The sequence below is a fragment of the Canis aureus genome, chromosome 8 (assembly GCF_053574225.1).
Source record: "Canis aureus isolate CA01 chromosome 8, VMU_Caureus_v.1.0, whole genome shotgun sequence".
Lineage (NCBI taxonomy): Eukaryota > Metazoa > Chordata > Mammalia > Carnivora > Canidae > Canis > Canis aureus.
The window spans coordinates 60,387,865-60,410,144 of NC_135618.1; the positions used below are offsets into that span (position 1 = coordinate 60,387,865).

A 22,280-nucleotide genomic window follows, 5' to 3' on the forward strand; every position below is an offset into this window, starting at 1 on the left:
GGGAACTTGGGCATCATTTTTCTCCTCTCTCTTGTTCTTGCCAAAACCCTAGTACCTGATATCTGACCCAGAATTATGTGTCTTTGAGGCAGAAATCACCCAAGGGGAGGAAAGATTGGCATATCTGATCTGGTAGGGTTCCTTTTCCTAAAGTTTCTGTTTTAAGTCTCTCCAACTCATACTTTTTTCTCTCCTCCTATTCCCTTAGTTCCTGGACTCCCCCAGAGCTCTCTGATGCCTCAGACTTTTTTCCTGCTTTACCCCTTTGCTCAGGTGCTTTCACTCCTTTTCCAGAAGGCAGGCATCTTACCTCCAATTGCTCTATCCTCCCCCCCCCCCCCCACCTTTGCTTTCCTCCATCCAGCCAAACTAGTTTGAGTCAGCCACACCCCCTTCCAAGCTCCCGGGGCCTTTCAGGTGGTGGCTGGCCACCCAACCCCACCCCTGGGCTTGGTTTGGAGACCTGAGTCAGCTCCATCTCCACCCAAGCCAAATCAAACCTGAGGCAGGAGCCGAAACTCACAGTCCCTCAAGGCCTATAGACAGGTAAGAGCCCCTGTTCATTTTTACATTTTCTTTGATCTCAACTCCCTGGATGCTCTCATTGCATTTTCCCCCTAATGACTATGTTTACCTCATCGGTTCTTTCCTCATACCCACTCTCCTGCAGCCTTGTGGCAGAGATTCTTTGTGCTCTGCTTATCTTGCCTCCTTTATTTGACTCTCTGTTGCTTATGTTCAGAGAACTGCAAATGGTTCTATGTAGGACGTAGGGATGGTTGGAGATGAGGGTGGAAAGATGGTTTGATGCCACAGCTCAAGAGAATTTGAGAAGTTAGTAGATGAGAAATGATTAGAGCATCATTATGCAGGTTTCTGTGTGGGTTATGAGGTCATAGAGTTATCTGAATTAATTGTGTGGCCTGGGTTAAAATGGAGAGAGTAACAGGGAGTCAGCCTAGCAAAGGAGGCCCGATTTGGGAAGATAAGGTTATTCCTGATGTTCAGCTTCCTCAACTATGAAGGGAGCCTAGCCGGGTCCTTTCCCCTCCCTGTGTTTTCATCCACTGTGTTTTCACATGAAATGGCTACTTTGCTTGAAGTGGGATACAGGGCTGGGGTGCCATTTTGTGACCCCTCAGTATTCAGGGGCAGCTTCTGAGGAACTTGAGATAATTTTTAAGGCCCTTTTAAATACTGTTTAAAATCACTTGACTTGTGTAATCTTGATTCCTTGCAGCTTTTTGAGATAATGTGTTTCTCCTGCTTGTCAGTATGCACCTGTCATTTTGTGTTTCCCTACTTGTCAAAACAGTTAAGTAATACAGATAATGCTATGTTCACACAGGCTTGCCTTTAAAGACTCAGAATCTGGGGCTGAGAAAAAAGGATTCCGGCCACACATTTCCTCTCTTGGTCTATGAGTCATTTGAGGAATTCCCCAGTAAGGCAGCATTCCTGAGAGCTGGACTAGGTCACAAGGACACATCAGAGAGAGGGGTGGAGTCTGACCAAGCCAGACCAATGGCTCAGTTGTTGGGCTTACAAGTACCTTGACTGTATCGCCCACAGGTGATGGAGGACGAGGAGAAGGCAGTGGACACCTTGGTGAGCAACATGGAAGCTGCTCATTCTCCATCCCCCATCCGATGCTGCTGGCTCCGCCTCCGATACTTGGCAGCTACTAGCATTATCTGTGGCTGCTCTTGCCTGGGAGTCGTGGCCCTTGTGTTTGCCATCAAGGTGAGGAATACAATTCCTATGGGAGCAGTGGGAGGTGGTGTAGACAGGCAATGGTTTAGTGTATTGGATCTATTTACATTGATCACACAGTTACTAAGTACTTGTCAGAGTTTGGCTCTGGGCCTGGTATCAGAAATAAGAATAAGACATGGTTTTTGCCTCAAAGGGCCCACACAGGCTAATGAAAGAAAGAACTGTGAAAATGGATAATTATTAATGGAATGCAGCCCATCAGTATTGTGATGGAGGAAACAAGGTATCCTGAAAGCTAGGGAGGATATGTACGTGTGATTATATACACGTGTATGTAGAGTAGGTGACAAGAAAGTAACCTTAAAGGATGAGTGACTAAGGGTGAAAGGGTACTCCAGGTGAAGGGAGGAATGTGTACAAAGCCTGGACTATTAGTGCCACATGACTAAACCAGTGAGGAATGGTGACAGATGAAGTGGGCCCAGATTCCCAAGGGCCTTGAAAGTACTCTCCAGTTTTTGCAGAGGAGAGTGACATGGTCTCGTTTGTATTTCAGTGCCTACAGGGAGGATGGGTTGGAAGGGGCAGGACTTGAAGCAGTTGAACAACGCCTAGAGCAATCTGTAGCGGTCCGAAAGATACTGGGATTTTTGAGAGGGTTCCACCATTTCCAAACATCTAGCCGAGACTGCACATATAACTTTTGAAAAGCCACACAGGCTAACTTAAATACCATGCTGGAATTTTCTCAACCCTAGCTGTATTTTAACGATCAGAAACTATTTTTATCATCATGAGAATTTCTGGCTTTGTCAGGTCAAAATCCAAAAAACAATGCATAATAATGAAAGCGAAGAGGCCTGAGCTAATAAGGGGGTTTTGTTTACCTAGACAGGAGGGAAATACTGAAGATAGCTCACAGTTTCTTGTCAAGGATTCCAAATTCTGAATGAATGTGGGATAAGTAGAAAAGGATGAGAGATAAGAGGATTGAAAAATACTTTCCCATATGTGATCTTGTGAGCGTTAACAGCTACTTGAACAAGTACACAGAGCTGAGTGGGAATCTTACTTTGCAGATGACGCATGAGAAATAGACATTGGAAAGGGAGGGCAGGGGGTTTGGGTGTCAGGTTTTGAACCAAGACAAGGATGGAGGATTGGTGTGGGGCAGTGGGCACTTTGGGGCAGAAGCAGGGGAAGAACCTAACCTAAAACCTGCCCCCACAGGCGGAAGAGCGGCATAAGGCAGGCCGGTTCGAGGAGGCAGTGCACTGGGGGGCCCGGGCCCGGAGCTTCATCCTGGCCAGCTTTGCCGTCTGGCTTGCGGTCCTCATTCTGGGCCCCCTGCTTCTGTGGCTGCTCTCCTACGCCATCGCCCAGGCTGAGTGACCCTGGGTGGCCTCTGCTGAGAGTCAGCGAGACCTCCTGGATCCTGCAGTGCAGCATTGCTTCGGCCTAAGGCTGGCAATGGTCCTTCCTGGCTGGAAGGATGGTGCCTCTCTCAAAGGGCTTTGGAAGAGCTCTTCTAGACCTTTCCAAAAGAAGGCAGCAGCTGAGACTGTTGAGGGGAGGCCAGCCTGCTCTGTTCTTTCAGTGCCCACCATCCCCTATTTCCCTCAGCCTACATCATCTTAGGGGCCTTGACCCAGAGGTGGGGTTGAAGACCAGGCCTGATTTTATTAGAATTTGTTTTATAATAAAAATCTTTTTTAGTGGTGAAACTCTCCTGTCTAATTGTTGTTCCCCTACTTTCTCTGGGCCCTTGGCGAGAGCCAGACTGGACATCTGACTGGTGGCAAGACTCTGCATTTTCCCTTACTTAGAGCTCCAAGAGGGGTCTTCTTTTTATCCTTTTCCTGGAAGTTTCCCTTCTTGGAAAGACCCCAATTTCTCTGTGTATATGACCAGAGACCGTGTGGCCCGATAGGAAGAGGAGTGGCAGCCACTGCTCTTTATGGAGTGCTTCCTATATTTCAGGCTGTATTCTTTTCTCTTTTTTTTTAGATTTTATTTATTTACTAATGAGAGACACACAGAAAGAGACAGAGACATAGGCAGAGGGAGGGGAGGCCAATGCAGGACTCGATCCTGGGACTACAGGATCACCCCCTGAGCCAAAGGCAGATGCTCAACCACTGAGACACCCAGGCGTCCCAAATCTCTTTTTTTTTTTTTTTTTAAGATTTTATTTATTCATAGAGATGCACAGAGAGAGAGAGAGAGAGAGAGGCAGAGACACAGGCAGAGGAAGAAGCAGGCTCCATGCAGAGAGCCTGACATGGGACTCGATCCCGGGTCTCCAGGATCATGCCCTGGGCTGCAGGCGGCACTAAACCTGCGCCACCAGGGCTGCCCTAAAATCTCTTTTAAAAAGAAGCAAGGTGGGGTATCTGGGTGGCACAGTTGGTTGAGTGTCCAATTCTTGGTTTCAGCTCAGGTTGTGATTTCAAGGTCATGAGATGCTCAACCACTGAGCCACCCAGGTGTCCCTCCAGGCTGTGTTCTTAAGCATTTTCTATTTCTTAACTCTTTCAGCCCTCAGAGCCACTCAGTAGGAGGTACCATTTTTTTCACTTGATAGTTAAGGAAGCAATCATCCAAGGTCATATAGCTAATGAGAGGCTGAGTTGGCACTGAACCCAGACACTTTGGTTCTAGAGTTTAGAAAGGAATGAAAGGGTTGGATGGCAGCAGGAGGTGAGTCTCTGCCCTAGATGTGAAGCTCTGTAGGATTAAAATGAATTTTCATATCCTTTATCTTGGGCCTCTTGCTAATATTTTTTATTTTATTTTATTAAGATTTTATTTATCTAGGGCAGCCCAGGTGGCTCAGTGGTTTAGCACCGCCTTCGGCCCACGGTGTGATCCTGGAGACCCGGGATCGAGTCCCACATCAGGCTCCCTGCATGGAGCCTGCTTCTCCCTCTGCCTGTCTCTCTGCCTCTCTCCCTCTCTCTCTCTTTCCGTGTCTCTCACAAAGAAATAAATAAAATCTTAAAAAAAAATTTTATTTATTTATTTATTAGAAACAGAGAGAGAGAGAGAGAGACAGGCAGAAGGAGAAGTAGGCTCCATGCAGGGAGTCCTACATGGGACTCGATCTCGGGTCTCCAGGATCATGCCCCGGGCTAAAGGTGGCATTAAACCGTTAAGCCACTGGGGCTGCCCTCTTGCTAATATTTCAAACATATTTTCAATTGTGAAGTATATCATAACACAGGAAAAATCCAAAACAAATACACAGCTTTTTTTTTCTAAAAAATATTTATTTATTTATTTATTTATTTATTTATTTATTTATCAAATGCACAGCTTTTAAGTTAACACAAAGCAGACATCTGAAAACCACCAGTCAAGAAATTGAACATTGCCAAAGCTCCAAAACCTTTTTTATACCCCTTCCAATTACTACTACTTCCTTTCTTCCCACAGATACCTAGCATTTTTTTTTTTTAAGATTTTATTTATTCATGAGAGACAGAAAGAGGGAGAGGCACAGACATAGACAGCGGGAGAAGAGGCTCCATGCGGGGAGCCCAATATGGGACTCAATCCCGGATCTCCAGGATCACACCCTGGGCTGAAAGCGGTGCTAAACCGCTGAGCCACCCGGGCTGCCCCTACCTAGCATTTTGGCTTCTAACAATGGGTTTAGTTTTGCCTGCATTTGAACATTATATAAATGGAGTCCAAAGAATTCTTTTTATGTCTGGTTTCTTTTACTTAACATTGTTGGTGAGATTCATCAATATTTGGTGTAGTTGTCATGACTGTATATTATTCCATTGTGTGAATATATTACAATTTATCCATTTTCTCTTGGTGGACTTCTGGGATGATTGCAATCTGGGAGTATTATAAATCTTGCTGCTGTGGACATTCTCATACATGTCTCTTGGAGTACATGTGTCCTGGGGAATTGAATTTTTGGGTTATTTCACCATAATCCAGAGATCAGCAGAGCACCTAAAGGAATTAGAGATATTTGTTGCACACGGAAGAGAGAAGATCAAAGGGGAGGATGGTTGTCTTCAGTGTTCCAAAGTGGTCCAGGGAGGAAAAGTGAAGAGCATCCATTGTTGGCCCCAAAGGTTAGAGTTACAACACGGGGTGGAAGCCATACCTAGGGCAATGGCTCTTAATCTTGGTTTCACAATAGAAACACATGGGGAGCCTTAAAAAGCACTATGTCTGGGCTTTAGCCCTAGAGATTACAATTTAATTGGTGTAAGGTGCTGCCTGCGTGGGCATCAGGGTAACGCATTTTAGAAAGATTTTTTTTAACAAATATTTTTTAAAGCTAATATTTCATTAATCAGCAGCTTCAGTTTACTAGAGGAGACTATCCCATTCCCTCATAGTGATTAAGCTCACTATTTTTATTTTTATTTTTTAAAAAGATTTTTTCATGAGAGACACAGAGAGTGAGAGGCAAAGTCATAGGCAGAGGGAGAAGCAGGCTCCATGCAGGAAGCCTGATGTGGGACTCAATCCCAGGACTCTGAGATCATGCCCTAAGGCAAAGGCAGACACTCAACTGCTGAGCCACCCAGGTGTTCCAAAACTATTTTTAAATTCAATTTTGAAAAAACTTTCAAACCTACTAAACAATAAAAGAATAGTACAATGAATTCATGTATGCTCTTCACCTAGGTTTGTAATTTTTAACATTTCACCACGTCTGTTTTGTTTATTTTTAAATATTTTACTTATTTGACAGAGAACACAAGCAGGGGGAGCAGGAGCTCAGGAGTGCGAGAGGGAGAAGAAGCGGGCTCCCCACTGAGCTGGGAGCCCACTGGGCTCGATTCAGGTCTCTATCAAGGGACCCTAGAATCATGATCTGAGCTGAAGGCAGACTCTTAGCCAACTGAGCCACCCAAGCGCCTCTTACCACATTTGTTTTAGATCATTCTAAGTACACATACTATTTTTGCAGAGCCATTGGAAAGTATGTGGAAGGCCCTTTGTTCCTAAATTCTTACAATTTTTAGTGCCAATACGGTCTCAGATTGTTTTTTAGTTCGTTTTGTTATATCCATTACTGTCATCCTTCTTAAAATATTTGGTTGAGGTATAATTTACATGAAGTAAAGTGCACAGGTTTTTTTTTTTTTCTTTTTTAAAGATTTTATTTATTCATGAGAGACACGGAGAAAGAGAGGCAGAGATACAGGCAGAGGGAGAAGCAGGCTCCATGCAGGGAGCCCAATGTGGGACTCGATCCAGGTACTCTGGGATCAGGCCCTGAGCTGAAGGCAGACACTCAACTGCTGAGCCACCGAGGTGTCCCAAGTGCACAGATCTTAAGTGTGTATCTTGGTGCATGTTTCATATGAACCCATTGGTATAACTACCTACGTGAATAGAATGTTTCTAGCACATTAGAAGGCTCCCCATGGCCCTCTCAGTCTGATTATTCTTTTTGTTCCTGACTTTGGCTGGTGGAAATTGCATCAACCTGGTTCTTGTGTCCTAATAACTACCCACATTTCTTCACTTGCTTTCTGGTACAAATTATTCCAGGCTCATCTTATACTTTCTCTGCTCCAGCCTGGGAATTGGCCATTTCTCCCAAGGAGTCCTAGTTCCTTGAACTGGAGACTGTTATTTTGAAATCAGTATCTGTACTAGTTGTGCTTATACTCCAGAGATGTTCCTGCTTCTAAGCTCTTTCAGAGGTTAGAGATAGAAAATATCTAATTTAATCTTTTAAATCTATTTTTAAAATCATGCCTCCAATTTGTCATAAGTTTCCTTTCCCCATCCCAAATTCCATAGTCCCACAGTAAGAACCTTGACTGCCAAATACATCAATGTTTATTCATTTGCAAATATATATATATATATATATGTCCACTTGCTAAATTTCTGAATAATTATCCCATTATACTACTAAACAGTAGGCCTACTAAGTTTAAGGTTCCTTTGCAATTTCTTTTTAGATTGATAGTATAAAGTCAAAGTAGTCCATTAAAAAGTTACTTGGATTCGTTTTTCTCTTATACGGTTGCAATCCCAAGGTGACATTTCTAAGATCGAAGATTAAATGAATTCATTCTGTGCCTCTTTTGCTGGAACATAACTTCCACAAAGGTAAGGACTCCCTCACCCCACCCCCACCCTACTGCTGATAGTTTAGCGTTTAGACGCTCAGCAAATATTTATTGAATGACTAGGTGAACGCCAGGGTTGAGCTGTGCACTGGAAAGGCTTATGAAGTAAGTCGATTCTGGCAGTTTCTTACAACTCTGCAGGTGCAAGCTTAGAAAAGAGTGGACACACCCCAAGGCTTTTGGGAGATGGTGGTGGAAGACTGGGAAAACGTGTAACCCCAGGCGGTGAGCACGAGGGCTTTGGAGGTATTCCAAAATCGGAGCAGCCAGAGGACTAAGAAGCCTCTTCTGGGGGATGGGCCGTGGTTTGTCCAAGTCCGCATCAGGTAGCAAGTTGGAGCCAAGCTTTGCGCTACGAGTGTTTCAAAGCTGGAGGCGGCCCCTCAAAGCATGCATTTTGGATCAGGCTGCCAATTTCTAAAAGAGCCGAATTCGGATAGTGATGCTAGGAGGAGAATGAGGGAGCCATGCCCAAGTCAGGGAACCAGAGGCGCAGCGAGTCGGACGTCCTAGGTACACAGATGTCAGACTTCCGGGTAAACCTAACTTCCGGGTCCCGTTCCGGGCCTACAACCCCAGTATCCAATAAGCTCCGCCCTCTGCTGTCCCCTGCCCTAGCGTCTCAGCCTTAGGGCTCCAACGCCCGCGCCAGCCTCGCGACTCTCCGCTTCCTATTGGGCTGCCAGTTTCCAATCGGAAGGGTTTTTGAACCTCAGTCTTCAGGCGGCGCTGGCCATTGGCGGACAGGATGGGGGCGGGGCTTGGGGGTCGTTGCCGGCGCCACCCGGGGGTAAGGTAAGGGACGAGAAGCGAACCCCGCGACCGAGCGGCCTCGCGTCGACCTGGCTTCTTTATCCTCCCCCGCGGGTGAGCCTGCGCGAGACCCCGCGCCCCCTCCCAGCACCCACCCAAGTGCGCCTGCGCAGCAACAGCCACCTACCAGTGTGCCCCTTCCCTTCTTCCTCCGCACCTTCTCCCTTTCCCTTCCCCGCCCCCCTCCCTGCCCTGACACCCCTCCCGCCCTAGTCTAGGCCCTTTTGTAGGGTCTCCCCAGCCCTCATCCTTACCCCACCCCGTCCCCATCCCCGAAGATCCTGGCGCCCCAGCCACAAGGGCTGCGCTTCCGCGAGCCGCGATGTGCGTCCTCCCAGAGCCTTTGGGCCTCACTGCCCTCCGTTTCCTCCACACAGGCCCCCACCACCTTCAGAATGACGCTGGACGTGGGGCCGGAGGATGAGCTGCCCGACTGGGCTGCGGCCAAAGAGTTTTACCAGAAGTACGACCCTAAGGACGTCATTGGCAGGTAAGGCTTAAGCCACGGAAACAAGATGTGCAGAATACACGGTTCCCTCGGAGTGCTGGATAGTTCTAAATAGGAGAGAACAGTGGTTAGTAGAGGAACATTTGGTGATTAAACTCTTCCTCTGGGTCAACCCCCATTTCTTCCAAATTCACTCATTTATGTGTTCAACAAAGTTAAAAAAGGTACTGTCCGCCAGACACAAAGCTAAACACAGGGCGGGTAGGGGAGATGTTTTATGCCTTAGAGGTGAAGTGATTGAAAAAGACCCATGAACATTCAAGTAGTATCAGGTTGTGTGTGATCAGGCTCAGAAAATCACAGCTTTCCACAAGGGGTGCTATTTGGGTCTTGAAAGGTGAGTAGGAGTTCAGAGCCTGGAAGGAAGTCCACACCTATAGAGACAGTGGCAGGTAACATGTATTCATCAAAGGTTTCCGAAGCACGTCCAGTGTGCTGGGTGCAGTGTGCAAGGCACTGGGGATACAAGACCCATATGTTTTCTGTTCTGGAGTTTCTATTGCAGTTATAGAGACCGATAAACACAAAAACAAACAAACAAAAAGGCCTTCATATGCTCAGATGATGGAATGAGAGTAATTAACAGGACTGAGACTTGAAAGATGGGAATGAATAGGTTGTGAGCTGAGTCAGGATGTATTTGGGACCGAGGGAACAGCACATGCAAAGGCACAGACAAGAAAGGGCCTATTCAAGCAATAGGTAGAAGATCATGGTGACTAGAACGTAGTAAGAGTGGAACAAGATGGAGGAAATTAAGTCAGAGAGGTAAATAGAGGTTAGATTATGTAGGGCCTTATGCCAGAATGAAGAATTTAGATTTTATTCTAATGAAACTGGTGGTTTCAAACAGCACAGTAACATGACCTCATTTACATTTCTGTGATTTGGGGGGTAGGAGCTTAGCCTTTCTGTGCCTCAGTTTCACCATTTAAATTGGGAATAAAAATATATTCTACCTTGTAGGTTGCTGTGAGGGTGGTAAGAATTAATATGATAGTCTTAGAACACTTCCTGGCACATGGTAAATGCTCAACCCAAGTGTGTTAATACATTTTTAAAAAATCATTCTGGTTCTTTTGTAGAGAATAAATAAGGGAGGGACAAGAATGGATGTATAGAGACCAGTTAGGAAGCTGTTGATTGATTTGGGCAAGAATTGGTGATGGTTTAGGTTAGAATGGTGGTGGTAGAGACAGGGAGAAATGGATAGATTGAGGTGATGATTTGGAGAGAGACTGATATAGTTTCCTGAGAGACTGGATATGGGCCATGAGAGGAAGGGAAAGAAACAAAAATAAGGTCTAAGCTATGGGTTTGAGCACTTGAGTACCATTTTCTGAAATGAAGAAGATTGAGGTGGATCAGATTGCTGGGAGGGCCAAGCATATCAAGAGTTCAGTTATGGAAATGTTAAGTTTGAGATATACAACTGGAGCTGTCAAATGGGTACATGTGTCTACAACTCGAGAGAGAGTGGACTAGAGCAATAAATTTGGGAGGCATTAGCATACAGATAGTAGCTGGCGAGAAAATATATGGAGACAGTGAAAGGGGCCTAGGTTCAGGCCCTGGAGCATTGTTACCAGTAAGGAGTTAAGAGAAGGAAGACTCAGCAAGGGGATACTAAGGAGATAGCATCTGTGAATTGGAAATAAAAACACAAAAAGAATGTGCTTTCAGGGATGCCTGGGTGGCTCAGTAGTTGAGTGTCTGCCTTCGGCTCAGGGTGTGATCCCAGGTGACTGGGATTGAGTCCCACATTGGGCTCCCTGCATGGAGCCAGCCTCTTCCTCTGCTTATTTCTCTGCTTCCCTTCTCTGCTATGTCTCATGAATAAATAAATAAATAAAATCTTTAAGATTTTATCCCTGGTCTCCTCTGTGTTTTCCCTTTGTTTCTCCTGCATGGTTAATTATCTGCACACTCTCACTAAATGACTTCCCAGAATACCAGTTTCTTCACGTATAAAGGTCTGAAGCCTTAAAAGAGCTTGCCACATTCTAGAAATTGGTGATAAGTTACAAGTCAACGAAGCAAAGATTGAATAGCAGAGACAAAGCCAAAAATGAGGCTGAAAAGAAAGTGGAAGGCCTTAAATGACAGGTGAAGGAACTGGGATTTGACTTCTATCTCGCAGGTAATAGGGAATATGGAGAGAAAACAATTTTGAGTGCCCTCCATAGTTAACTATAAGGTTGAAATTATTAGGTCTCATTTAGAAAGAGCACAGTTGGCTCTAGGGGTCCTGCTGAGGAATGTAGGAACGCTCAGAACTTAGGGGATTTAAGCCGGAAAGTTTTTAAGCAATGAATGACATGATTGGGACTATCATAAGAAGCTCATTCTGGAAGGAGTGCAGTGGATGGGTTGCAGTGGCTGAGACTGGAAGCAGGGAGATCAGTGGGGAGGCTGATATAGCTGTGGGGGTGAAGTCCTAGGAAACAGATTTGAGAAAAACACAGAATGGAGTACACTGGTTGGATGTGGTGGATTGTGGAGGAGAGGAAAAAGCCAAGAATCATACCAAGATTTCTAGTTTGGGAATCTGATGGAGTGGCATTACCATTAATGGAGACCAGGGAATTAAAACTCTGAAGTGGCAGGACGCCTGGGTGGCTCAGTTTGTGAAGTATCTGCTTTTGGCTCAGCTCATGATCCTCAGAGTCCTGGGATGGAGCCCCAAGTTGGGCTTCCTGCTCAGTAAGGCCTACTTCTCCCTCTCCCTCTATGTGGTTGCACACTCACTTGTTCTCTCTGTCTGAAATAAATAAATGGATAATCTGAAGTGGCCTAGAGTAAGAGGGCAGAAAGTGGTGAGCATTGTAGGAGCTGGAACTTTCTTGTCCCACCTAAGATGGGAATTCAGATTTGAAAAGAACAACTCCGTGACCAAACAACACATTTGTGGTCTGTGTTTGGCTGGAGGGTCAGTGGTTTACATCTCCTGATGGAACCAGAGATGTGGATGACAGGCATTCTAAGCATAGGGAATTATGTAAGGGCAAGGAAGCAGTGAAGGGCAGCCAGGGAACCAGCACAGGAAATGTGGGTGTGAGGTCTGATCTTGGAGAGATTTGCACTTAGCCTGAGGTACTTGTAGGATCATAAGGAATTGGTGACAGGGGCACCTGGGTAGCTCAAGTAGTTAAGTGTCTGCCTTGGGCTTAGGTCATGATCTCAGGGTCCTGGGATCAAGCCTCACATCCGGCTCCCTGCTCAGCGGGGAACCTGTGTCTCCCTTTCCCTCTACTGCTCCCCCGTCCCTGCTCTCTCTCTGTCAAATAAATAACTTTTTTTTTTTTTTTTTTAAAGGAATTGACAGATTCCAAGCAAGTACATACCTATCTAGGACTTTCTCTTCACCATGCCAAATGGACTTTTCTGTTTTCCTCCTGTCTTTGGACATCTCTTTAAGATGTTGGCCACATTTCAGAGCCGGCAAAGTAGAAGTCCAGAGACCTACGTCAGTGGGACACTTGTTGGAGTTTAATTCATGGCAAATTTGGGACCTAAACCAAAATGATCCACTTCACAACTTTGGTTGTCCAGTCAATGGCCTAATATTTATTTGGACCCCCTTGTACTTGAGATATTATAGGAGAACTTTGGGATTTAGATGTGGTAATCAGGGAAGTGAGTAAAATTTGGAGGGAGCCTTAGATCATTTCTTCCTGCTTTCTCCTTGTGGGATTGCAGGGGAAGGGGCAGGTTCTGGGTCTCAGTGTGGAGAGGACCTGCCTTGGCTTACCCATGCAGGGAGTGACAGAGACTAGATGTGAACCTAGGACCCCCAGCTGCCTTCCCTGTAAGCTTTGTGTTACACCTTGCTGGGTACCCAGGTTGCTTGCTGAGGCTACTGTGAAGCTACTGTAGGCCAGAGTGAGCTCCTTGGGAGGTTGTCTTGTTGTCCAGATGGGTCCTCAGAGTATGGTACAGTGGGTATGAGGATGGCAAGACTCCACTCTGTATGGAAGTGAGAGAGCAGGAGGCCCTGACTTGTGTGCTGTCTGACTCTGGCAGAGGAGTGAGCTCCGTGGTGCGCCGTTGCGTTCATCGAGCTACTGGCCATGAGTTTGCAGTGAAGATCATGGAGGTGACAGCTGAGCGACTAAGTCCTGAACAGCTAGAGGAGGTGCGAGAAGCCACGCGGCGAGAGACGCACATCCTTCGCCAGGTCGCCGGCCACCCCCACATCAGTGAGGCTGCATTCCCTGCTCCTATTAGCTGACAGCCACCTCCTGCTGGCCCTGCCCACAGCCCAGTTCACCCCAACACTGCCTCCGTGCCTCTGCTCCCTTTGTCATGGCTCTGCTCCACCTCAGAGTGTGGCCAGCCTTTGAGTCCCTACTGCCTCCTTTTGGTTCTCCTTCCTTCCCGGTAACAGCCCACAGCCAGCTTGGGGTGGAACGCCCCTTTAACACGCATCCGCTCCTTTCCATCTCCGTATCTCTGCCTTTCTGCCTCTTTCCCAGTCACTCTCATCGATTCCTACGAGTCTTCTAGCTTCATGTTCCTGGTGTTTGACCTGTGAGTATCTCCCTGCCCTCATCTGAGAAGCCTTCTCCTCCCCTCTGTGCGTGGCCCTGGCCTGACAGTGCAGTGGGCTAAGACTCCCCTGGCTCACACCTTCCTGTGTGCCTGTGACCCTGGCCTCTCTCCCTAGGTGCCCTGATTAGTCAAGTTCGCCCAGAGTGTTAGTGACCAGCCAGTTAAAAAGGGTTTTCATGACCCCAGGGGTCACTGTCCCAGTTCCCCATGGTTATAAGATTGTCAGGGAAGAATAGGCTGTTCTAAGAACTGACTACTTATCAACAGCTCTCTCTCCCCCATTTCTTGCTGTTTAATACCTTGCATGGTGTTTATCTCTGCCCATTGATTCATATTCTGGGTAGTCTGAATCCGCGTGTGAGATGTTATACGATATAATATAAACCAGTACAAAGGTACTTCAAAAGAGAATGGTTTGAATAGCAAATATTTAAGGGAGACCCCTGGAAAATATTCACAAAGTATTCATACAGAAATGACCCTCTGCAAAAGTTGTGGGGTGAGGGGCAGTGGGAAGTGTCTGTCACCTCATCATGCAACTTTGCAGAACAATCATATGCACCCAAACACCTGATTTCGAGGATTGACTTAGAATTGCAATTATAACCTGGTTTTTAAAGACTAGATAAAAAGAAACAACTTTTTACTGTTACTAATTGTGAAATTTTGGTCCATGGTCTAAATAGATTCCCTTTAAAAGTAAACCCTCGTGTGATTGCAAAAAAAAAAAAAAAAAAAAAAAAAAATTCCCTTTAAAAGGCCCTCTGTGAATACAATTACTCTCAAATAATGAGGACCTCCTGTAAATTACTGGCACAAGAAGGCACTTTTTCTTGCTAAACCAGCCCCCTCATGGCACAGTGCATGTATTTTTACTGCCAACCCCCTGGGCCAGCTGTCCCTGGCATCCTGTTCACTCTTGGAGCACTCTAATTGCTCATAAAAACAAAAAAAAAAAAAAAAAAAGAGGGGTGTCTCTTCACCAACCTCTTCCATGGTATTTTCTCTGCGTGCTGGCTTATTTTGTCAGCCCCCACAAAAGGTACACCTACCTCCCAACCCCTCCTATCCCTTAGGATGCGGAAGGGAGAGCTGTTTGACTATCTCACAGAGAAAGTGGCCCTCTCAGAAAAGGAGACCAGGTAATGACTGAGCTTGCTACCTTTGGGGTGATCAGGGGCTGGGGTGGGGTCGGGAGAAGCAGAGAAGACTGTGCCTCCCCCAGGTCCATCATGAGGTCTCTGCTGGAAGCAGTGAGCTTTCTCCATGCTAACAACATTGTGCACCGAGACTTGAAGCCTGAGAATATTCTCCTAGATGACAATATGCAGATCCGACTTTCAGATTTTGGGTTCTCCTGCCACCTGGAACCTGGCGAGAAGCTCCGAGGTGAGAGGTCCTGGTGCCCTGAGAGGCTTGGGAGGGTAGGAGACCCAGGCCTGAGGCTAGTTAGCCGGGTCTGACAGTGGAGTACCCAGCTACCAAGAAAAGGGGAGAAGTCAGTGAGCACTTGCCAAGGACCTTCTGGGTGCAAAGCCTTGTGTGCATTTCAGAGTGGGCTTTCTGGTCTGGGTGGGAGAGGGGACAGATTGTGGCACACGGCAGGTGAGGGACTATGTAGAGGAGGCCAGCGGGGAGCAGCACCTGGTTCAGCTGGAGGGACGCACAGAGCAGGGGGCTTCAGAGCTGGGCTGGTCCCATGAGGAAGAGGAGGGAGGAGGGTAACAGGACTCAGCTGCTTGTTTAGGTTTTGGTGGAGACAGGATCACAATGTGCTGCTTAGGTACTAGGAAGAGCCTGATGTGGCTAGACAGTGCTTCTCAACTGATGTGCTTGACACACCCATTGTTAATCCCTTTGTTGTGACTAATATCTTTAGCGCAAACGGGAAACTTCACAACATTTGACTGTGGACTCCTTAGAGCCAATAACCTCCTACTTTCCCTTAGCGGCTTTGCACTGTGCTGTTAACAGCTAAGGTTCACTGGGCACCACACTGAGTCTTTGGCTGGGTTCTTTAGATCCTCTCCACAACTCTTTGAGATAGAGTCTGTATCACCATTTTATAAATGGGCTTAAAGAAATGAGGGGACTTGCCCATAGTCAGGTAGCTGGGACTTGAATGTGGGCCATCTGACTCCAGAGTTCATCTTCTTAACATATGGACTTAATATGTTTGTCTTGTGAATGCTATGCTTTGTTTCCCTTTGGGCTTCCCCATACACTTTTCCTCATTCTGGAACCATCTTTGCCCCTGCTCCACACCAACCTCACCCTTGGCTTTGGCAATTCAGGTTTCACATTAAAGATCCAGGTCCAGTTAGATCCCTTGCTTTCTGTTCTGGTATCTTACTCTATCTTTCGTGTTCTCTTTCTGGTAGACAGCTTGGTAAGGGCACATCTAATTCACCAGTGTCTAGTATGGTGCTTGGTACGCGGTAGGCATTCTTAAATACCTTTTGTGGGAATGAATTTCCCAGGAGAGTCAGGCCTATTAAGGCCTATTAAGATTTCTTGGAAGTATGCCATGGAACAGTTTGGCAATTGCTGGGATGGAATCGGCGCCTGAAGTGGTAGAAACAGCTAAAAGTAAGAGGTTCAGATCAAGTTGTGGAGTGCTTTGTGCTGTAGGAGTGTAGACTTGAGCCTGAGGCCACATGGGGGGGGGGGGGAGGGAAAGGTTTTACCTAGTCTTAAGGGACTTACCTAGTATGTACCTTAAGAAATTCCATATGCCCACTCCTTCTCCTTGTTTGAGTGATGAGTCTGCTACACAGAATAGCAATCATAGGAGGAATCAGTTTGGGTAGAAAGGAACATAGAAAAGAGTAAAGATTCGTTTTCCTTATGTATTATGTACATAAAAACGTGGCAAAAAGTTAGGGAGTGGGAGGGTGGGTTGAAGGTGGCAAAAGATATGGTGGGGTAGGACCTTGAAGTCAATCCGAAAATCAGGTTTTTCCAGGAAGGCCACCAGGAACCTTGGTGGATATCTGAGTTGTTCAACAGGGATAGAGGGGCTAGGACAGCCCTCAGTGGAGGGCGAGCAGGAGCAGAATGGGAACACGTACGGCCCCGGCAGTGTTGAGGCTCCAGCAGAGGTCTGGAGTTATGGGCCTTTGAAGGAGCTGGTGGCATCCATCAATCTCAGCCTCTCTCCCCAGAGTTGTGTGGGACCCCAGGCTACCTAGCACCAGAGATCCTTAAATGCTCCATGGATGAGACCCACCCCGGCTACAGCAAGGAGGTTGACCTGTAAGTTTTTGGTCTCTCTGTTTCCTTCCTCCTTTGTGTCCCATTGTTTGACATATCTGCCTGGCACCTGGTCCTGCCTAACTTTGCTCTCTTTCCCAGCTGGGCCTGTGGGGTGATTTTGTTTACACTCCTGGCTGGCTCACCACCATTCTGGCACCGACGTCAGATCCTGATGTTACGCATGATCATGGAGGGCCAGTACCAGTTTAGTTCGCCTGAGTGGGATGACCGTTCCAACACTGTAAAGGACCTGGTGAGCTGGGGCCATGAGAGGGCTAGGAAGGAGGCCCAAGAGCTGGCTCTCATGCTTTGGGGTTTCCCCTAGATCTCAAAGCTGCTACAGGTGGATCCTGAGGAGCGCCTGACAGCTGAGCAAGCCCTACAGCACCCCTTCTTTGAGCGTTGTGAAGGCAGCCAACCCTGGAACCTCACCCCCCGCCAGCGGTTCCGGGTAAGCCTGAGAGTGTCCGGGTCCCATGATCTTTCTCCTGTAGTGGATGCTCCACTGGAGCTCACACTGTCCCCTCTTCCCAGGTGGCAGTGTGGACTGTGCTTGCTGCTGGACGAGTGGCCTTAAGCACCCAGCGTGTCCGGCCACTGACCAAGAGTGCACTGTTGAGGGACCCTTATGCACTGCGGCCAGTGCGGCGCCTCATTGACAGTTGTGCCTTCCGGCTCTATGGGCACTGGGTGAAGAAGGGTGAGCAACAGAACCGAGCCGCACTCTTCCAGCACCAGCCCCCTGGGCCTTTTCCCATCATGGGCCCTGAAGAGGAGGGGGACTCAGCTGCTATCTCTGAGGAGGACGCCATGCTGGCACTGGGCTAGTGCTTCAGCCCTGGGGAACACCAGAATGCAGTACTCTCCGGGAGGAGGATTTTTATCATTCCAGCCCTTCTGGGCTTTGGCCACAGGCCTGCCTGCCTGGCAAGGCCCACCACTGCTCATACTACCATAAAGACCAGCCCTGTACACCTGTCCCCACCAGCCAGGGTTTTGGGATCAGAGTTGAGTTGGAAGGCAGCCACTCACAACAGCATGCCTGTCCTTGTCAATGCTGCCTCTGCTGCATTTGCAATAAAATCTGCACGCTGGAGGGAGCCAGTGCCTGGTGTCTGGTGTCTGGCTTTAGTAGGGGAGCCCAGAAGGCGCTCAGGATGGGGGCGGGGATGAGGCTGCCCTGCCCAAGGCCTTTATTGAGAAAAATGCTGGGGGTCACTTGGTCTTGGTCTTGCCTTTGCCAGGAGGTAGCTGGAAGGGCCGCTCTAGTGTGGTCAGCTTGTTGTTGAGCCTCTCTTCGCTGGCCTGGAGCCGCTCCTCCATCAGCTGTTGGAGCTGCCTCAACTCCTTGTTCATCTGGGTCTTGATGTAGGCTCGTAGGATGGAGACCTGGCCTGCAGGTGCAGGGAAGAAGCAGCAGGTCAGAAATGCTGTGGGGCTGAGGAACTGACCCCTAGCTGGGTGCCCCTGGGAGCTACACAAGTAGCAGTGTAGCTTCTGTTCAGAAAAGGCTAGCTGGCCCTTCTATGGAGAGAGGTGGGGGAACTGGCCAGGCTAGACTCTCTGGATTGGTGATCAGCAGATAAGTGACCTTACAGAGGTGATTTAATCTTTGCATATCTCGGTTTCCTCTTGTGTACAGGGTAGATAGGATAGCACCTAGGGCCTAGGACTGAAGGAAGATTAAATGTAAAATGCTTAAAACAAGCCTGCCTAGCACCACAGTATTGCCAAATATGTGCTGTCTTTTTTTTTCTTTTTAAGATTATTTTAGAGAGAGGAGTGTGTGAATGCATGAATGGGAGGGGCAGAGTGAGAAAGAGAGACAATCTCAAGCACACTCTACAAGGAGCATGGAGCCCAACATGGGGCTCAATCTCCTGACCCTGAGCTTAGGACCTAAACTGAAACCAAGAATTGACCACTTAATCAACTGTGCCACTCAGGCACCCCTGTAATTGGTTTTATGATGATCCTTTCCTAGAGCTCCTGCTTCACCGCCAGCTACTGCATTCTTATTACCTGTTTGTCACCTTGGGCTTCTGCATAAGACATCATTTGGAGAAAGGACACTGTGCCTAAAACAGACCTGAAGTCCTGATGTACTCTTAAACCCTTCATTTTCTACCTGCCCAAAGTCACAGAGGATCCTAACCCGTCCTCACTTGGCTCTGGCTCTGGCTGGACCATGGTTTCTGCCTCCTCCTGTGGGGTGGCTTCCTGCTCCTCCACCTCCTCACCGCCTTTCTCTGCAGGCCAGAAGCAGAAAGAAACTTCAGCCCCAGCCCCAGCCCCAGCCCCAGCCTTCTCCCTTACCCTTCTCCCTTACCCTTCTCTTCCTCTGGCCAGAGCGTGGGTGGCTGTAGCCCCATGTAAGTCAAAGACAGATCCAGCCGCACCTGTGAAGAGGAAGGAGGAGGGAGGCTGAGAGGAGGACATCTGCACTGGGTGAAAGGGGGAGATGAAGGGTGGCCTCCGTACCTGGGGCGTGAAGACATATTTGTAGAGTTTGAAGTGGCGGAAGTAGGTGTTGACTACATAGTCTGCCAGGGCCAGCAGCTGTTCCTCCCTAAAGAGGTTGATACTGAAGGGGGGCCGCTGTGGGGATGATAGGGAGTTAGAGGGCTGACCACCTCCAAGAACCCTGACCTTTTCTCCAAGTGCCCGGCCATCTAAGCAGGCGGAGCCCCCTGCCTCTTCAGAGGAAGGTGAAGGTGATAAGTGTGGGAGAAGGCAATGGAGATCCCATTCCAGGGGAACTGACCCTGACTCCATGGCAAAAAAGGACACTGGTGAAGTAGTGGTAACATTCCTCCACGTTGCCCAGTGGGGTTGCTGGGAGGGAAAGCAAGATGTGACAAGTTAGTCCCGTCCCAGATAACCATTTATTTCACTCATTCACCAGCTACTCATTAAGCATGAGCTTTGGAAGTCAACAGATCTAAGTTTAAGTCCTTGCTTGTTTCATTAACTCACTCAACGGATAGTACCCACAGTGCACCATTCTAGGCACCATCCTAGGCATTCTAGACAGGCGAGGTCCTGCCGTTAAGTGATATACGATAAAATAAGAAATATGCAATTTCAGCTCTTGTTAAACATTCTGCAGGAAATCTGTCCCAGGAAGAAAGTGGGAGGTGGAAGAGGAGCTATTTTATTGAGCACTGTGTTTCTATTTATGAATACTACCTACAGTATTTCTCAGAACAATCTCATAAAGTTGGTGCTGTGTATAAGGAAATGGTTTCACAGCTGAAATAACTTGTGTGTGGTGATACTGCTTGTGATGACAGAACAAAGATTGCAGGTGGTAATCCACTACTTCCTGTGGTCACTTGGACCATCCCAGCCTCCTCTGTCCCCTGGGCCCAAGCCCTTTGGTAGCCTTCTCTCACCAACACAGGCCTTATGAAGATCTTGGAGCAGAGCACAAGCTGTCGATGTCTGTTCCAGTGAGAAGCCCTGCTGGCGGCAGAAGATGAGTGCATGGGAGAAGAGGTCCAGGGTGATGGCATCCCGCAGGCTTTGCTCAGGATAGCCTAGCCCCAAGAGCTCAGCTAGCACCCTTGGGAGGGAGACAGGAAGGAGGGACTGAAGTAGCCTCCCTTCACCACCCCACACTGGTGCACCATGTGCTCTGGAGGCAGGCATTCATGCCTTCTCAGCCTAGCCCCCTTAGACTCCCCCAGGAGCCAGTTCCTCTGCTCGCCCCTGTGTCCCCCCATACTCCCTCATCTCCTCAGTGTTGGCTGTCTTCTCCAGCCTGTGCATGGAGTGGATGTCCAAATACTTCCTGTAATAAGAAAAGAGGAGAAAAGGTGTTGGTGGCCGTCAGGCATTAGTCTCATGACAGGGCTAGGATGGCTAAAACACTGGACTGGGAACCAGGAGACCTGAGTTTGAAGATTAGCCCTTCCACTACCCTCTCTGGGTATAACTTTCTTCATCTTTAAATAAGGGATATAAAATAAATAAATAAATAAATAAATAAATAAGGGATATGGCTTAAACGAATTCTTACAATCCTCTTCATTTAGAAAGCTGAGGATTAGGAAACTTGAATTCTTGACTCTTCCACGCCCCATGTGGCTTCAGTGTCTTCATTTATACAGTGCTCCATAGCAGTCCATATTCCATTTACATCCTTAGTCTTTGGCTCTATCCTTCCCACCCACCCTCCTTCTTTGGCCTGGGGAGGCAGGAAGGCTCTACTTAACTTGGATAATTGCAGTTTCCTCATCTGTACAATGGGGAATGCCCTAGCTGTTTGACAGGACTGTTGGGGAGGAGTAATGCCAAGTGTAAAGTGTAACTTTTCCCCAAGACTTCACACTCACCACATGCAGATCCGGGGCTGGGGCAACGGCGGCTGCGGAGAGAAAGCGGATTGGGCAGGCGGAGCCGTGCTGTCCATGGCCCCAGTCCCTGACCCTTCGGGAATCTCCAGCGGGCCTGAGAACCTGCTAACTTGCCTTATCAAGTTAAAGGTTATGTATGAGCAACGCTGGCAGGCCGGGCTTCAAAAGGCCGTAAGTACTACTATTCATGAGCATTTAACAATCGGAGTCACACACCCCTGCCTCTTCACCAAGGCACCCAGGAAATGTCTTGAACGTTAATAAGCATAAGGACGGTGGCACCCTGCCGGGAAGCCCTTCTACAAACATGAGCGGACCACTCTGTCCCGCCCTCACCGGGAACAAGTTGGCTGCAGGATCTTCATCCGCTGCTCCCGAGGCCGCGGTGCCGGCCGCGGTCCCGGACTCGGTCCGCACACCTGTTGCTATCCGCGTGACGGACTCCTCCATAGAGCTGAGGTCCTTCTCGAGTTCCCGCTGCAGTTCGGAGGGCTGTTCAAACTCCGACTGCATCTTCAGCCCCATGAATTGGCTAGACTTCTGGCGGATCATCTCGTCGCTCTTCCTCGTCACGGGTCACCACAGGCTGTGTCCCGCCCGGGTCCTGGGAAAGCCGGTTCTGGGGCCGCGACTGACTGCCAAGCCCTCCCTCCAGCGACGCCTCAGCCAATCTACGCCGCAGAGAGGCCGGTGTAACCAATCCGCAGGGGGCGTCTCCCTCCGTCTCAACGGCGACCGTTGCTAAGGGAGCTCGTGGGGGGAGGGAGCAAGGGTAGGACGCTCGCCAATCAGTGAGAAGGAAATGCACATGCGCAATAAGTTTCAGGCGCCGTCTGGGTGCCCTGGCTTCAAAGCGGCTAACAGGATGCCGGTGATGCCCTTAGAGCTAGGGGTTGTGAGTGTGGTGTCAGTTGCCACGGGAACTGTCTACTGGCCAATCACTGGGAGAGAGAGGAGGTG

At 48.2% G+C, this 22,280-nt stretch overlaps 3 protein-coding genes and 1 long non-coding RNA gene across 8 annotated transcripts; 2 read left to right on the plus strand and 2 right to left on the minus strand.

The window, feature by feature from the left end:
* The first annotated feature begins 101 nt into the window (after window positions 1-101).
* On the plus strand, window positions 102-3,440 carry TMEM265 (transmembrane protein 265). The gene is made up of 3 exons (XM_077907340.1): window positions 102-546; window positions 1,573-1,743; window positions 2,947-3,440. The coding sequence occupies exons 2-3, from the start codon at window positions 1,576-1,578 to the stop codon at window positions 3,106-3,108; spliced, it is 330 nt and encodes a 109-aa protein (XP_077763466.1). The 5' UTR covers window positions 102-546; window positions 1,573-1,575; the 3' UTR covers window positions 3,109-3,440.
* Window positions 3,441-8,560: 5,120 nt separating this feature from the next.
* Window positions 8,561-18,062, plus strand: PHKG2 (phosphorylase kinase catalytic subunit gamma 2). Of its 2 annotated transcripts, none has more exons than XM_077907346.1 (10): window positions 8,561-8,702; window positions 9,026-9,138; window positions 13,180-13,355; window positions 13,632-13,686; window positions 14,784-14,849; window positions 14,933-15,096; window positions 16,872-16,962; window positions 17,062-17,215; window positions 17,288-17,413; window positions 17,497-18,062. In XM_077907346.1, exons 2-10 carry the CDS (start codon window positions 9,044-9,046, stop codon window positions 17,788-17,790), a joined length of 1,221 nt encoding a protein of 406 aa, XP_077763472.1. In that variant the 5' UTR covers window positions 8,561-8,702; window positions 9,026-9,043; the 3' UTR covers window positions 17,791-18,062. The 2 variants fall into 2 exon arrangements, with proteins under 2 accessions (XP_077763472.1, XP_077763473.1); XM_077907347.1 differs by having other exon boundaries at window positions 8,612-8,630.
* LOC144319372 (uncharacterized) lies at window positions 8,905-12,447 on the minus strand. Its single transcript, XR_013385211.1, has 2 exons — window positions 11,723-12,447; window positions 8,905-9,203 (listed from the first exon to the last, which is right to left on the minus strand). It is a non-coding gene; the product is annotated as an uncharacterized LOC144319372 (long non-coding RNA).
* CFAP119 (cilia and flagella associated protein 119) lies at window positions 16,679-22,269 on the minus strand. Of its 4 annotated transcripts, none has more exons than XM_077907348.1 (9): window positions 21,657-22,269; window positions 21,300-21,331; window positions 20,690-20,755; window positions 20,358-20,527; window positions 19,727-19,797; window positions 19,444-19,560; window positions 19,292-19,361; window positions 19,118-19,211; window positions 16,679-18,356 (listed from the first exon to the last, which is right to left on the minus strand). In XM_077907348.1, the coding sequence occupies exons 1-9, from the start codon at window positions 21,870-21,872 to the stop codon at window positions 18,014-18,016; spliced, it is 1,179 nt and encodes a 392-aa protein (XP_077763474.1). In that variant the 5' UTR covers window positions 21,873-22,269; the 3' UTR covers window positions 16,679-18,013. The 4 variants fall into 4 exon arrangements, with proteins under 4 accessions (XP_077763474.1, XP_077763477.1, XP_077763476.1 ...); XM_077907351.1 differs by having other exon boundaries at window positions 21,740-21,881; XM_077907350.1 differs by having other exon boundaries at window positions 18,133-18,356; window positions 19,128-19,211; window positions 21,657-22,248.
* Between the last annotated feature and the right edge of the window lie 11 nt (window positions 22,270-22,280).